Genomic DNA, 14,822 nt, shown 5'->3' with positions numbered 1-14,822 from the left:
ATCATACAGTTTCTCTAAATGATTACATGTTATATTTTATCAATATCTATTACCTATTCCTTGTGGTCACCTGGGTACTAGAGCTCCTTCTGGAACTGCGATATTTATTATTTATTTATTTATCGGAACTATGATCTTTAACCTCACTCATTTGTTTCACGGCATCTTCTCCTTTGGTTCTTTAATCCCTTCCCTGTAGTATAAATGGCTAGAGCTTTCAGGATCTCTCTTATAATGCCACAATGAATGGGGCCCAATAGTCCTTTCCAACATCCTTGGAAAATATTATTCAGTTTATTTTTACAAACCTCATCCATACTTTCTAATGATGCTTTTAATATTTTCACAACTACTCCTCAGCCCGTATCTTTTGCTGATCTCAGTATAGTTTGAGGTGGTTCTGTTGAACTAAGCCTTTCTACTTCAACCCTGATCTTTATATTTATCTCTGGATTTGGTAGCCATAATTATCCTGTGACCTTCACTTTCAGATTTCTTTTGAAAGCAGCTTTGCTTAATTGTGAATTTGTTCTCAAAAGCTGACAAGAACAGTGCCAGTTCCTAAGATCTGGTTCTGTCAACACTCCAGAGACTGTTCTTTCATTGATCTGTATTTGTACTTGATTTTGTGATGTGATTATTTTTAAGTTACAGATTGCTGCCAGGGAAACCAAGCAATCAATAGTCTTTGTTTATTGCGTCTATATAACCATACACGAATTCTACAGATGTTCTGAACTCTAAGGAAGTGGTGAAGGTCAGCCTGTCTCTATGGACTTGCTTAGCAAAGGCTGTTCAGAATCTATTCTGCATACTTGCAGTTTTTAAGGTCATTAATGTTTATTAAAGCCCACTTAAAACCACTGACTTTTGGCTATGAACTGTAAAATAGGCTGCATTTTAAGTTGATTTAATATAAATATTCTAACACTTGAGAATGATACTGCACATCTTAATATTCACTGTGAGATGGAAAATAAACTTAATGATTATTATAATACTTGCTAAAATTTAGTAAGTATTCACTATGACTGCTAATTTAAGTGGCATAGAAGGCAGTTATATCTGTTACAGGCTTCTGCAAGTACATTTGGAGGGCCTATATTGACTCAAAGGTTACGTATTCTAGATTGACTGACCATCCTGTGATAATCTTTATATCAAATGGGCTTTCGCAGACCTTTCCTCTTCGTGTGAAGTACGTGTAAAGTATCCTAAAAAAAAAAAAAAGAAAGAAAGAAAGAAAAAAGAAATGAGAGAAGTTCCGAGCGTTTTCTTTCATTATGAAAGTCCAGAATCAAGCCATGTTTTTCAGTCGCATAAAGGATGGTTTATAGTCTGGCAGATGGAGGTATAGGGAAAAATCTATATAAACATACAGATGTAAATGCATGCACATTTAGATAACCACAGAGAGACCAATACACCAAAGAGCCAAGTGAAATTCTCTAGCACCGTTCACTGCCCACCTCTCCCAGGGCAGAGAAGCGATTTAAAGCTACAGGCTCTGTCTACCTACACAAGCGCCGGAGAAAAAAGGATACCGATCTCTCTGAAAATGGCTTGTAATTTCCTCCGTTCGTCAATAATTTGAGAGTGATGGGACGTCTAGACTAAAATAAAGGCTAGAACTTATGTCAGCCATACATCTTCGTTCGAAGAGAGATTTAATTTAAAATTGCACAAGACACTCAGCACCTTCCCTGCATGGAAAATTGCCCCGTCACAAGCAAGAACGATTCAAAAACCCAAACACTGCTCCATCCTGACTAAAAGAGGAGGAGCAATCCGGCGGCTCCCCAGGCTCGCAGCCCGCCGCCCCGCCCCCAGGGTCACCCCGCCCCGAGGGCGGAGCCTATATCGCCCCACCCCGCCCCGCCCCCCTCGCGTAACCCGGATACACACCCACGCTCCCCTTTCACCTCGTAGCCGTTGGCTAACGTGGAAGTGAGACTCGCTGGCCGGCTGAAAAGCCGGGACCGCGCTGCCCGGGGCAGTTGGGCGCGCGGCACGGCGACGGTGGGCTTCTCGGCGCGGCTCGGCCTTTCCTGGGAGGGAGCAATGGGGCGCGCGGGCGCCGGCGAGCGGACGCCGGTGTAGGACGCGCGGCGCCCGGCCCGGGAGCGCGGCGGCGGCGGCGGCGGGCGCGGGGAGGCCTGTGAGGGCCGGCGCCCCGAGCCCCGGCCTCCCGCGCCATGGCCCCTATGGGCATCCGCCTGTCCCCGCTGGGGGTGGCCGTGTTCTGCCTGCTGGGGCTCGGCGTGCTCTATCACCTGTACTCGGGCTTTCTGGCCGGCCGCTTCAGCCTCTTCGGCCTCGGCGGCGAGCCAGGCGGCGGCGGGGCGGCGGGGCCCGCAGCCGCGGCCGATGGGGGCACGGTGGACCTCCGCGAGATGCTGGCCGTGTCGGTGTTGGCCGCTGTTCGCGGCGGCGACGAAGTGAGGCGCGTCCGCGAGAGCAACGTCCTCCACGAGAAGTCCAAGGGGAAGACGCGCGAGGGAGCCGAGGACAAGATGACCAGCGGGGACGTGCTGTCCAACCGCAAGATGTTCTACCTGCTCAAGACCGCTTTCCCTAACGTGCAGGTGGGTGCCACGAGCGCTGGGCGCGCTGGGAGCGGATGAGCGGGGGAGCCTCGGAGCGAGTTCCCAGCGCCTTGACTCTTCCGACGGCCCCAGGTCGTGGGGTCCTGACTCCCATTTTGCAGATGTGGAAATTGAGAGGCGAAGTTTAGGTGCTCAAGGTCGTACAAACAGCTGGCGGGTGAGGTGGGTGAGGTTGCCGGTAGTCTGACTCGGAGCCTTTGCCCTTCTGGCCCCTCCCGGGCTATGTGTTCATGTTTGTACCTGGGAGCTGGAGCTCTCGGTTCTGGGTGGGCCTTGATATCAAAAGGCTGTGAAAGTTAACTTCATTCCTTACTGCAGGCCCTTTTCTAAAACGAAAGGGTTGGGCTAGAGCCCCCATGGCCCTCTATCCCTCCTTGATGTAATTGCTGGAAGGGTTGTGACTATGGAATACACGTTTTGTGCCGGACCTACCAGGAGCTGATTGAGGGCCAAGAACTGTGGAAGTCTTGTTGTGGAGCTGTTAATATGCAGGGCATTTGTGGGGGGGTATGCTCATGATTTACTTTAGCTGTAGAATGATCTCTTAATGGCATGTATTTTGGGGGCTCTTTAAAGAAGTGTTTGGAAGTATTTTTCCCAGCAACTTCATTTCAGCCGTCTACCTGTTATTTTCTCCAGAGAATGAGAATTGAAGAACCTTTGCCTTTTATTTGGGTAGGTTTCTGGGGGAAGAAATTGACATTTTCTTAGATAAATCCAGAATTTTGAATTTGTTATTAGTACTTTTAAAATTCATTTTAGGGGAGCTGCTGTTGAATGAATAAAACTTAAAAAAAAAAAAAGTTATAATTCCAGAGGAAGAGCTTAGCATAGTGTAGCAATACTTTATGAGTGTATAGTGTTAACTCACCTGACAGTAGATTTTGGCTACTGGGAAGAAAAATTGTTTCCAGTGGAATTCTGTTAATTAGATACAGTGAAATCTAAACCCCAGCTTCTTTGGAAGGTATCTGACCTTTTACTGTTGTTATTGGAAGAGTTAGGAGAATATTGTCATTGTAGAATTTACTTATCTTGTGTAACCCTCCTTCCGATCTGTCATATTATTACTTTGATTCTCTTCTGTCCTCTGTCATTTTTTCTTACTTTTTATTTCCTTAAAATTTTTTTTTTTTGCAGGGGAAGGAACATTGGCTTCATATGGTGAGCTGCTGGCAATCAGCTGTAATTGACAGGAGAATTCTCAAACAAAACACCAAACATTTATTTTTCTTTTGCCCTACCCTACTTTATCATCACAAATAATACTTACCTTGTATTTGCATAGATGTTAAGATGTGCTTCTAAAGTATTTTCTTTGTCCAAAACACGTGTTCTTTTCAGAATTTGTGGAAGAAACAGGAGTTTCAGAGAAGCTGATGGAGAATAGTTAAAAAAGTAGAAATGGTAACCATTTCTTGAGTGTCTTTTAGGCACCCAGATAATGGCCATACAGGACTTCATTTGATCACCACAGCAACTTTAAGAAGTAAATTTTAGGGGCGCCTGGGTGGCTCAGTTGGTTAAGCGACTGCCTTCGGCTCAGGTCATGATCCTGGAGTCCCGGGATCGAGTCCCACATTGGGCTCCCTGCTCAGCAGGGGGTCTGCTTCTCCCTCTGACCTGCTTCCCTCTTGTGCTCTCTGTCTCTCGTGCTCTCTGTCTCTCATTCTCTCTCTCAAATAAATAAATAAAATCAAAGATTTTATTTATAAAATCAAAGCACGAGAGGGAAGAGGGCAGAGGGAGAAGCAGACCCCCTGCTGAGCAGGGAGCCCCATGTGGGACTCGATCCCGGGACTCCAGGATCATGACCTGAGCCGAAGGCAGTCGCTTAACCAACTGAGCCACCCAGGTGCCCAATAAATAAAATCTTTAAAAAAAAAAAAAAAAAGAAAGAAATTTTATTTATGCCAGTTTACGGATGGGAAATCCGAGGCTCATGACACTCCATAGTTTACATGAACTATCTAATTCTTCATTTTAGCTAGATCTTTAGGAGGCTACTTCAAATTTATAGTATAATTTCCTGGGGCAAAACATAAAATTGTAGAAGATTAAAAAGCAATAATAATAAAATATATCAAGCAGAGTTGAATTTTTTTTTTTAAGGGTAAAAACAAAAATATTCTTAAATACCAAAAACAGGGAAGTGTGTGCATGTGTATTCACATGTGAACTCCACTCCACCCCACCCCTACCAAACCTTTTGCTTTGGGTAACCTCCACAGGATTCTGCATTTGTTTTCTCACTTATTAACAAATGCTAAGGGAATAGCTGCCAACGGTGGTGAGCTGCATCTTATTAAACATAAAAGCTAGGCTTTCAGAATTGCAGATGTTGAAGGCTCTGCCTTTATGTAAAATAACTTCTTGTTTTCTTGTGATTGTTTGAATGTTCACATGTATATCTTTAGTGTTGGACTTTTGCTGGAGTAGAGGAGGTTATGTTCATTTATACAGTGTCAAAGTAGCGTGGTGTCATGTTGAGCTGCCTCCTTTTATCATTATGTTGTTAGACTAGAGGCCAAATATTGTCATCTAAGTAGAAACTCAGCCCTGGATTCTTTTCTTCCCTCTTGTCCTGCAGTACCCAGAATACAGTCTTAAATGTCTGGTTGTTTTTGAAGCCTCACCTGGATTTTTTTGTTAAGGAATTTAAGTCAAATCCCACTCAGTTGACTTCCTTATGGAAAATTAGCATTGAGAAACCACAAATACTTTCTTCTTTTATCCTGGTGCCCTGTGCAAATAGGGAGAGGTCTCTTATTTTCTCCACGATTTTCCTGTGTAGAATCAGAAGCTTGAGCTCTCCTGATGTTTACTTCTCAGTACAAGGATATACCAGATGTATATCTCTGTACACTCTGGAGTACTCAAGTGGGAGTGGTTTTACCCTTGGGGGACATTTGGCAAAGTCTGGAGATTTTTGCTTGTCACAACTGGGGGTGGAATGCTATTGGCATCTAGTAGGTAGACCGTAAAGAGCCCACAATGCACAGGACAGCTCTCCATAACAAAGAATGATCTAGCCTAAGTTTTCAGTTGGTGCCCTGGTTGAGAAGCCCTACTCTGCAGAAATGAGTGTTTTCCTAAGAAAACTCCCAAGTTTGTCCCTGGATTTCCTTTTGTCTTCAGCCTTTCTTATGTTAGGGATTTTGGGAGAGTCCTCAGGGCAGTCTTTCTCCTCTTCCTAAACACTCTATGCTTGATTTTATTGTAAGAAAGTAATAGTAACTGCAGCCATTTGTATGATATTGTCTGTAATTATATCCTTTTGAGTAGTGAAGAAAATGAAGGCTGACCATAGGTTTTGGAGTGATTTATAGCCACAGAACATACAAATTTGGATTTATAGTTTCAGTTTAACACGGAACTCTCAATGTGAGAAGCTCTATGTCCTCAACTTTACTTGTTCAAAGTTTTTGATTTTGAAAATGATTCATTTTATTTGAAGTTAAAGCATGGTATTCCAAGCTGGTTGGAGTCTTGGGTCTGTGCTTTCCTTGACCTCTAGGATGGGAGTTAAAGTCTTCTCTCCATAGGACTGCTCATTGGAAAAGTCTGAGAAGTGCTAATATACTGCTGAGAACACTTATCTTGAGGGGCGCCTGGGTGGCTCAGTCGGTTAAAGGTCTGCTTTCGGCCCAGGTCATGATCCCAGGGTCCTGGGATCGAGCCCCTTGTCCGGCTCCCTGCTCAGCGGAGAGCTTGCTTCTCCCTCTCCCTCTGCCTGCTGCTCCCCCTGCCTGTGCGTGCTCGTGCTCTACCTCCCTCCCTCTCTCTCTCAAATAAATAAATAAAATTAAAAAAAAAAAAAAAAGGAACACTTGCCTTGGCCAGTCACCCACCTATGTGATCCTGGCCAGTCATTTCACTTCTTTGAGCTACAGTTTCCTCTTCTTTAAAATCTAGATAACTGGTAATTTGATAATTAGTGCAGACATAAGCATCGCAGACAGAAGAAAATCAGGTTGAAAGGAGCTGGCCCAATAGAGGTGGTAGTATAATAAATTCAAGTGTCCTGATGGGTCTGAATCTGATGCACATTGGGGGAAATGACTGGAAGAAATGAGGAAGGTAAGCAGGGGCTGGATGGTATGCCAAACTCAAAGAGGTTTGGACCTGATCTTTAGTTTAATCCTAAAGTACTAAAGAAGACCAGATTTACCTGACTTTTCTTGAAGCCTGCAGTATGCTTTGTTTGGGCTGTGGGCATTTGGAGGTGGGTGAGACCAGTTAGGGGTATGTTAAAATAGGCTGTGCAGGAGATGAGGACCAGAACTCAGGCAATGGGAAAGTTATACTCAGCTTGATTTACTAGCTAACATTTATTTAGTTCTCAGTAAGTAGCAAGCACTGAATTAAGCTTTTAAGCTTTTTATTTCCTTTATTAATGTATTCTTGACAACAATATAGGAAGTCAAGTACTATTGCCTCCATTCTGCAGATACAGAAATTGAGACTTGGAGAGGCTAAATAACTTACCAAACTTTAGACAGCTTGAAAATAATTTTAGGCCTGCAGAGAGATTCACTTCATGGTCTTAGAATCATCTCAGGTCTGTTTAATTCTATATATTAAGGTGGAATAGGAGGTATGACTACAGTGTACTTTTAACTAACCTGCAGTATTTTGAATGATTAGAAGGCCTCAGGGTTGATGCTTGGAGAATAGTTTGGAGGGAGTAAACTAGTTAGGAGGGTTTTTCAAGAGAGAGATGATACATTTTAAATTGGGGGTATGTTTGTAGAGAAGATAGAATTCGAAAGAGATGAGAGAATTTCTAAGGATGTTACAGAGGATACGATTCTATATCTGTATCTGGCTTTTGCAATTGGTGTGTTGCTGGAGATAAAGAAGAGTGAGGGATGACATGTCCAAGGGGGCAGATCATGAGTGCCATCTTATCAGACTTATGAAGGTAGAGTTGTCTTTGATATGGCCAAGGGGACATGTTAAGGAGGTATTTGAATATTTGGGTCTGAAGCTCTGAAGAGGCATCTGAACTTGAAATATGAATTTGTGAGTCATTATTGTTGTGATATTAATTGAAACCCATTGTGGACAGGATTGCTTATGGAAAGAATATAGTGTGAAAGGGGAAGATCAAGGGCCTAAGGCCAAGGGTAACAAAATAGAAAATAATCATTTAATAATAATAGCAGCCAGTTTTTATTAAATGCTTACTCTGTGTTAAGCACTATGCTAAGCTTGTTTGTTTTACCTATTCTATTTCATTAATTCATCCAGAGAACCCAGTAGGAAGATGTATGTATCATCCACTTCTAGCAGCTCAGAAAGATTAGGTGGCTAGTCTAGGTAAGTCACATTCCCAATAAATTGAGGAGCTGCCAATGACAGAACATACTCTTAATGATGGTCCTGTATGGTGAATGGTCATTGGTGAACTTTGTGAGAGCTTGCTTGGTGGCTTGATGGAAAGGGAGCAAAATTGAAAAAGATGGGACAGGGGACAATGGAGGTAGTAAAGACAAAGCTTTTAAGAAATTGGACTTCTAAGGAGCTTGGCTGGGGTCTTATATGGGACTAAGACAAGTTTCTATGGATTTTTTTTTTTTTTTTGGTGTTTTTAAGATGTGAGACACTAGAACATGTTTAATTAATTATAGGTATATGTTTGAAAGATGGTATTGATAGTAAAATGCTTCTAAAAAGGTGGAAGAAGACATCCGTTTAGAAAATAGTTATTGAATGTTCGCTGTGTGATAGGCACAGTGCGAGGCACTATATCTAAAAACTTTATGATCTTATGATTTACGGAGAAATGCAGTAGTTGGTGCCTTCTTAAAGCATTAACCAAAAGCCTCTTCAAGAAGACCCCAAAGTACCCGCAATTTCATGTGAATAGCATTAAGTGTGTTTTGAAGTCCTGCTTTCCTATTCTTCAGTTCCCTGTTGAGGACTGAGACAGATAGGCAGTAGCAATGAGGGAGGGAGAACAGATTGAACGGAAATGGTTATGGGGAAGAAATGAAAGTACATTGGCAAAGAATAATGTTGTCAATGCAGAAGTATTTATTCAACACCTACTGGGCCAGACACTGGCTTAGGCAGTGGGATGTGGCTACAGTGTGAAGGAAATTGTGTCCTAGAACTCATAAAACTTAAGTTCTGGTGGATCAGAATAGATGGTACACATGTGAACAAATAAACTGATTTCAGATACTGATAAGGGTTTTGAAGAAGAAAAATAAAACCATATCAGGAGAGTGAGTGGGCGCTTCTGCTTTGGCCATGGTAGTCAGGGCAGGCCATTGTAAGGCTCTGTCATTTGAATTGAGATCTGAATGATAAGAAGCAGGCCAGCATGAAGAGATTTGGGAAAAGTGTATACAGCAGAAGAGTACAAGTACAAAGGCCCTGAGGCCAAGGGACCAGAAAAAACATGTCTGGAGTGTAGGAAATAAGGATGCCAAAAGAGAAAGGGTACTGGGGCCAAATCATCCAGGCCTCACTTTGTAGATGATGGTAAGGCGTCTGGATTTTATTTCTGTGTAATGAGAAACTGTTGGCAGGTTTTAAGCAGGGGGTGACAATACTCTGATTTAGGAAGATGGCATGTTGCTGGGTTGCAAAGGGAAGCTCCATAAAGGCAATGATTTTGTCCATTTTGTTCATTATTTTATCCTAGTGCCCAAAAAAGTTTAGAATATGTGGTCATTAATAGTTGTTGAATGAATGAATGAATGAATGCATCAGTAAATCCATTATAGGAGATCAGAGCGATCGAAGGCTATTTTAGAAATCCAAGTGAGAGATAGATGGTGGTTTAAATCAAGATTTGCTTGGTATACATAATTTCATGTATTTAGAATTGGGAGGTAGAATTTCCAGGACTTACTGGCTGGTGAAATGTGGAAAAGAATTGAGATAGACTTACTGATCTTGATCTTACCAGCTGTTTTCAAGGCTCTTTACAGGATTTATTCAATTTGTAGGTGTGTAATGATAGTGGCAGGTTACAAATAGCAGTTGTGCAAAAGTAGATGAGGACATCGTGCTGATGTTTTTGTTCTCTTGCTCCATTTGTTTCTTACTAACCTGACTCTCAGGAAAGATGTTTTCAAATACAGTTCTATAATTTGTTAGGTCATACTACATTGAAAGGATATGGAGAAGCTGACTTGAACTTTAGGCAAAAATCTTGATCATAAGGCACAGTAGTTGCTTCCTAGACTTGGCATTGCCATTTTTGTAAACTGCAGGGGTTTGTAGTTTGTAAACTACTTCGTTGTTTCTGATAGTCACATTTGTTGTTTAAGTTTATTCTGTGGTGTTTGCATGGTGTTACTCTTACATTCATTCATCTGATGTAGCTTAGCACTGTTTATTATTAAGTGCATGGGCCCTAAATCCAAAGTACTTTAAATTGATGTCTGCAAGATGGTAAAATAGGGGTTCTCTACTGTCATACCCTCACAGGACATTGATTTGGGTACTCATTCACAGACAAGAGTTCCTTTGTAGGAGTCTGGGAGTCCAGCAGAGAAGTTCCAGTATACCATTGGGGCCAAAAAAATAAAAATTTTTTTTTTAAATCTTAAGAATAGATGCATTGATGAGAGTAAGAGGGATTTTCACTTTGCTTGCATCACCCCTCCATCAAGGTCAATGCCAGGAGAGACCCGTGCAGCCTGCAATTTCACCCACAGGAGTGTGTGAGTGAGTCCTGGCTTTCCCAGCCAAGCAGGACACTGCCCAAGGAATCCACTTCTGTCTCTTGTCACCTGTATTACTAAAGTGATCTGTAAGGCTGAGGGGTTGGGAGAGGCTGTGGGCACATAAACCAGGGCTCAGAACTCCAAAGGGATGCTATGAATCTCTTCATAGATACCCATCAGGAAGGCTGCCCACGAGCCACTGAGGAGTCCTTACCCTCAGATCCCCTCAACTGGCTCACAGTCCCCCTCAACACTCTATATGCCTTGCCCAAATCCACCCCACTCACCCACGTTGGCCTGATTTTAGCGTGTGCTCCTGTAGACGGTGAGACAGAGCCTTTGCAAATGGCTGGCAAACAAGTGCAGAAAGCCAGCATAACTGCGGAATTAGGAAAAGGTTCACAAACTTGAGTATTTCAGGGTACCACGCTAGAGAAAACAAGCCTGGCCTGGCTTTGTGGGATTGAGACAAAGCATATAATCTTAATGCCCTCCAGGAGGGAACAAAAAGTGTGTAGAAGGCACATCCATAGAAGAGGTCAGAGAAAGCCTCAGAATCCCACATCAGACTCAAGGTAAGAGAGCTCTCTCCCAAAGCCAGTCAGTAAAGACTAGGGGAGATAACTCCTTCTTCAGATGTGAAGGCAGCAATGCAAGACTTCAAGGAATACAAAAAAAAAGTAAGGAAATACAGCATTGCCAAAGGAACATAATTTCCTAGTAACTAGACCCCCAACCCCCAAATAGAGATCTACAAATTGTCAATTCAAAATAATTGTTTTAAGGAAGTTCAGTGAGCTTAAGAGAACATAGACAACTCAAAGAAATCAGGAAAACAATACATGAACAAAAGGAGAGATAACAACAAAGAGAAGTTAAAAAAAACACTAGAAATTTTAGAGCTGAAGAATACAAGAAATGAAAATGCAGTAGAGAGAATCGGCAGAAGACTTGATCAAGCAGAAGAAGGAATCCACGAACTCAGAAACAGATCATTTGAAATCATCCAGTCAACAGAGAAAAAAGAAAACAAAACAAGTGAAGAAAGCCTGTGTGCATTATGGGGCACCATCAAGTATAACTATTTACATTTTGGGACTCCCAGAGAAGGAGAGAGAGAGAAAAGGGCAGAAAGTTTATTTAAAGGAATGGTGGCTGAAAACTTCCCAAATCAGGGGAGATAGGAACATCTAGGTACGTGAAGCTCATAGGTCCACAAATTCAACTCAAAGAGGACTTTATTGAGATACATTATAATAAAACTGTCAAAAATCAAAGACAGAATTTTGAAAGCAATAGAAAAGAAACTCACCTGATACAAGGGAACTCTCATAAAGCTATCAGCAAATATTTCATCAGAAGCTCTATAGGCCAGGAGAGAGTAGGATGATACATTCAGAGTGCTGAAGGAAAAAAAAAAAAAAACCTGCCAACCAAGAACACTTACTTTACCTTGTAGCACTCTCCTTCAGAAATGCAGAATAAAGACTTTCCCAGACAAATAAATGCATCACCACTAGACCTGCCTTACAAGAAATGTTAAAGGGAGTTCTTCAAGCTGAAATGAAAGGATGCTAAATAATAATGTGAAAACAAAGTATAAAACTCACTGGTAAGTATATAGTGAAATTCAGCATATTCTAATGTAATAGTGGTGTGTAAATCATTTAACTCTAATATAAAAGTTAAAAGACGCGTATTTTTTAAAACTATAGCTACAAAAATTTGTTAATGGATATATAAAAATACGTTATATCAAAAACATGTTGTGGAGGGAGTAAAAGAGGGAAGAGTTCATATGCAATCAAAGTTAAGTTGTTATCAACTTAAAATAGACTGTTATAACTATAAGATATTTTATGTAAGTCTCATGATAACCACAAGGCAAAAACCTCTGATAGACAAACAAAGGATACCACAATGGAAAATCATCAGATCACAAAGGAAGACAGCTAGAGAGTAAGAAAGGAACAAAGAAGCTACAAAAAACAAGGAAGCAATTAACAAGATGGCATTAGTAAGTCCACACTTACTAATAATTATTTGAAATGTAGATGAACTAAATTCTCCAATCAAAAAACAGAGCAGGTGAATGGATTGAAAAAAAAAAAGACCCAACTGCATGCTGGCTACAAGAGAAACACATTAGAGACACACGTAAGATCAGAGTGAAGGGATGGAAAAAAAATATTCCATGCAAATGGAACCCCAAAGAGAACAGGATAGCTATACTGCTATCAGACAAAATAGACTTTGAGTAAAAAACTCTTGACAAGGGACAAAGAAGAATTTATGTAATGATAAAAAGGTCAGTTTATCAAGAAGATATAACAATTATAAATACATATGTACCCAACATCAGAGCACTAAATATATTGGGCAAATATAGATCTGAGGACAGAAACAGACAGCAATGCAATAATAGTAAAGATTTCAATACCTCACTTTCACCAATGGATAGATCATCTAGACAGATCATCAGTAAGGAAATAACTTGCACTACACTTCAAATTGATAAAGGCACTGTCAGATATATACAGACCATTTCATCCAACAGTAGCAGAATACAAATTCTTCTCAAGCTCATATGGAATACTCTCCAGGGTAGATACCATGTAAGGCCAGAAAATAGGTCCTAACAAATTGAAGATTAAAATCATAATCAGAGGGCGCCTGGGTGGCTTAGTTGGTTAAGCAACTGCCTTCGGCTCAGGTCATGATCCCGGAGTCCCAGGATTGAGTCCCACATCAGGCTCCCTGCTTGGTGGGGAGTCTGCTTCTCACTCTGACCCTACCCCCCTCTTGTGGTCTCTCTCTCTCACTCTCTCAAATAAAATCTTAAAAAAAAAAAATCATAATCATAAGTGTTTTTTGACCACAGTGGTGTAAAACTAGAAGTCAATGACAGGACAAAAACTGGAAGATGCATAAATATATGAAAATTAAACAATATACCCTTGAACAACCAATGGATTCAAGAAGAAATCAAAAGGGAAATGAAAAAAAAAAATCTTGAAATTAACAAAAAAGGGGCACCTGGGTGGCTCAGTTGGTTAAGTGTCCGACTCTTGATTTTGGCTCACGTCATGATCTCAAGGTTGTGAGATCAAGTCCTGCACTCAGCTCAGAGCCTACTTAAGATTCTCTCCCTCTGCCTCCCCCTTTCTCTTTCTTCCTCTAAAAATTAACAAAAATGGAAGTACAACATACCAAAACTTATGGGATGCAGCAAAAGCAGTTCTAAAAGGGAAATTTATAATGATAAATGCTTACATTAAGAAAAACGAAAGATTTCATTATACGTAATGAACTAATTTATACCTTAAGGAACTAGAAAAAGAGCAAACTAAGCTCAAAGTTAGCAGAAGGAAGGAAGTAACAAAGGTCAGAGCAGAAATAGAGACTAGAAAAGCAATAGAAAATACCAACTAAGAGCTGGTTTTTTTTAAAAGATTAGATTGACAAACCTTTAGCTAGTCGGAGATAAAAGGATTCAAATATATAAATTCAGAAATGAAAGCATAAACATTACACCTGATACTACAAAATGCAAATGATCATGAGAGACTACTATGAATAATTATAGGCCAACAAATTCGATAACCTAGAAGAAACGGATCAGTTCCTAGAAACATACAACATACTAAGACTGAATCATGAAGAAATAGAATACCTGAACCAACCTATAAGGACATTGAATCATTAATCAACTTCCCAGTAAAGAAAATCCCAGAACTAGATGTCTTCACTGGTCTACCAAACATTTAAAGGAAAATTAATACCAGTCCTTTCAAATTCTTCCCCCAAACTGAAGAGGATGGAATACTTCCAAACTCATTTTATGAAGCCAGCATTACCCTAATACCAAAGCTATGCAGGGGCACTACAAGAAAAGAAAATCACGGGCCATTATTCCTCATGAACATAACATGCAAAAATCCTCAAGAGAATACAAGCAAACTGAATTCAATAGACATTAAAAGGATCAAACACCATGATCAAGTGGGATTTATCCCTGGGTTGAAGGATGGTTTACATATATGAAAATTGATCAGTGTGATATACCACATTAACAGAATGAAAGATAAAAATCACATGATTATCTCAATATAACAATATAAATATAAAAAGCATTTGACAAAATTCAACATTTTTTCATGATAAAAAAAACTCAACAAATTAGGTATAGAAATACACCTCAATGTAATAAAGGCCATATATGACAAGCCCACAGCTAACATGATACCCATTCATGAAAATCTAAAAGCTTTTCTTCTAACATCAGGAAGACAAGGATGTCCACTTAGCACTTCCATTCAACATAGTACTGGAAGTCCTAGCTGGAGCAGTTAGGTAAATAAAAAAAATAAAATGCATCCAAATTAGAAAGGAAGAAGTAAAATTGTGTGCAGAGGACATGATTTTTACATATGGAAAACTAAAATTTTTAACAAAATACTATTGGAACTAATAATAATAACTCTATAAAGTTGTAGGATACAAAATCAACAAACAAAAATCATTATTTCTG

At 40.5% G+C, this 14,822-nt stretch overlaps 1 protein-coding gene across 1 annotated transcript in view; it reads left to right on the top strand.

Annotated features, from left to right (window-relative positions):
* Nucleotides 1–2,065: 2,065 nt before the first annotated feature.
* Nucleotides 2,066–14,822, top strand: part of BPNT2 (3'(2'), 5'-bisphosphate nucleotidase 2) — a 37,812-nt gene continuing 25,055 nt past the window's right edge. Inside the window, exon 1 of the mRNA XM_021688592.2 lies at nt 2,066–2,585. Within this exon, the coding sequence (XP_021544267.1) occupies nt 2,196–2,585 (390 nt within the window). The 5' untranslated portion in view covers nt 2,066–2,195. The remainder of the gene's footprint in view (nt 2,586–14,822) is intronic.

This window comes from Neomonachus schauinslandi, chromosome 4, assembly GCF_002201575.2.
Source record: "Neomonachus schauinslandi chromosome 4, ASM220157v2, whole genome shotgun sequence".
Taxonomy (NCBI): Eukaryota; Metazoa; Chordata; class Mammalia; order Carnivora; family Phocidae; genus Neomonachus; species Neomonachus schauinslandi.
Note: the sequence above shows the minus strand (reverse complement) of the source record. Positions and strands in the feature narration are given on the sequence as shown.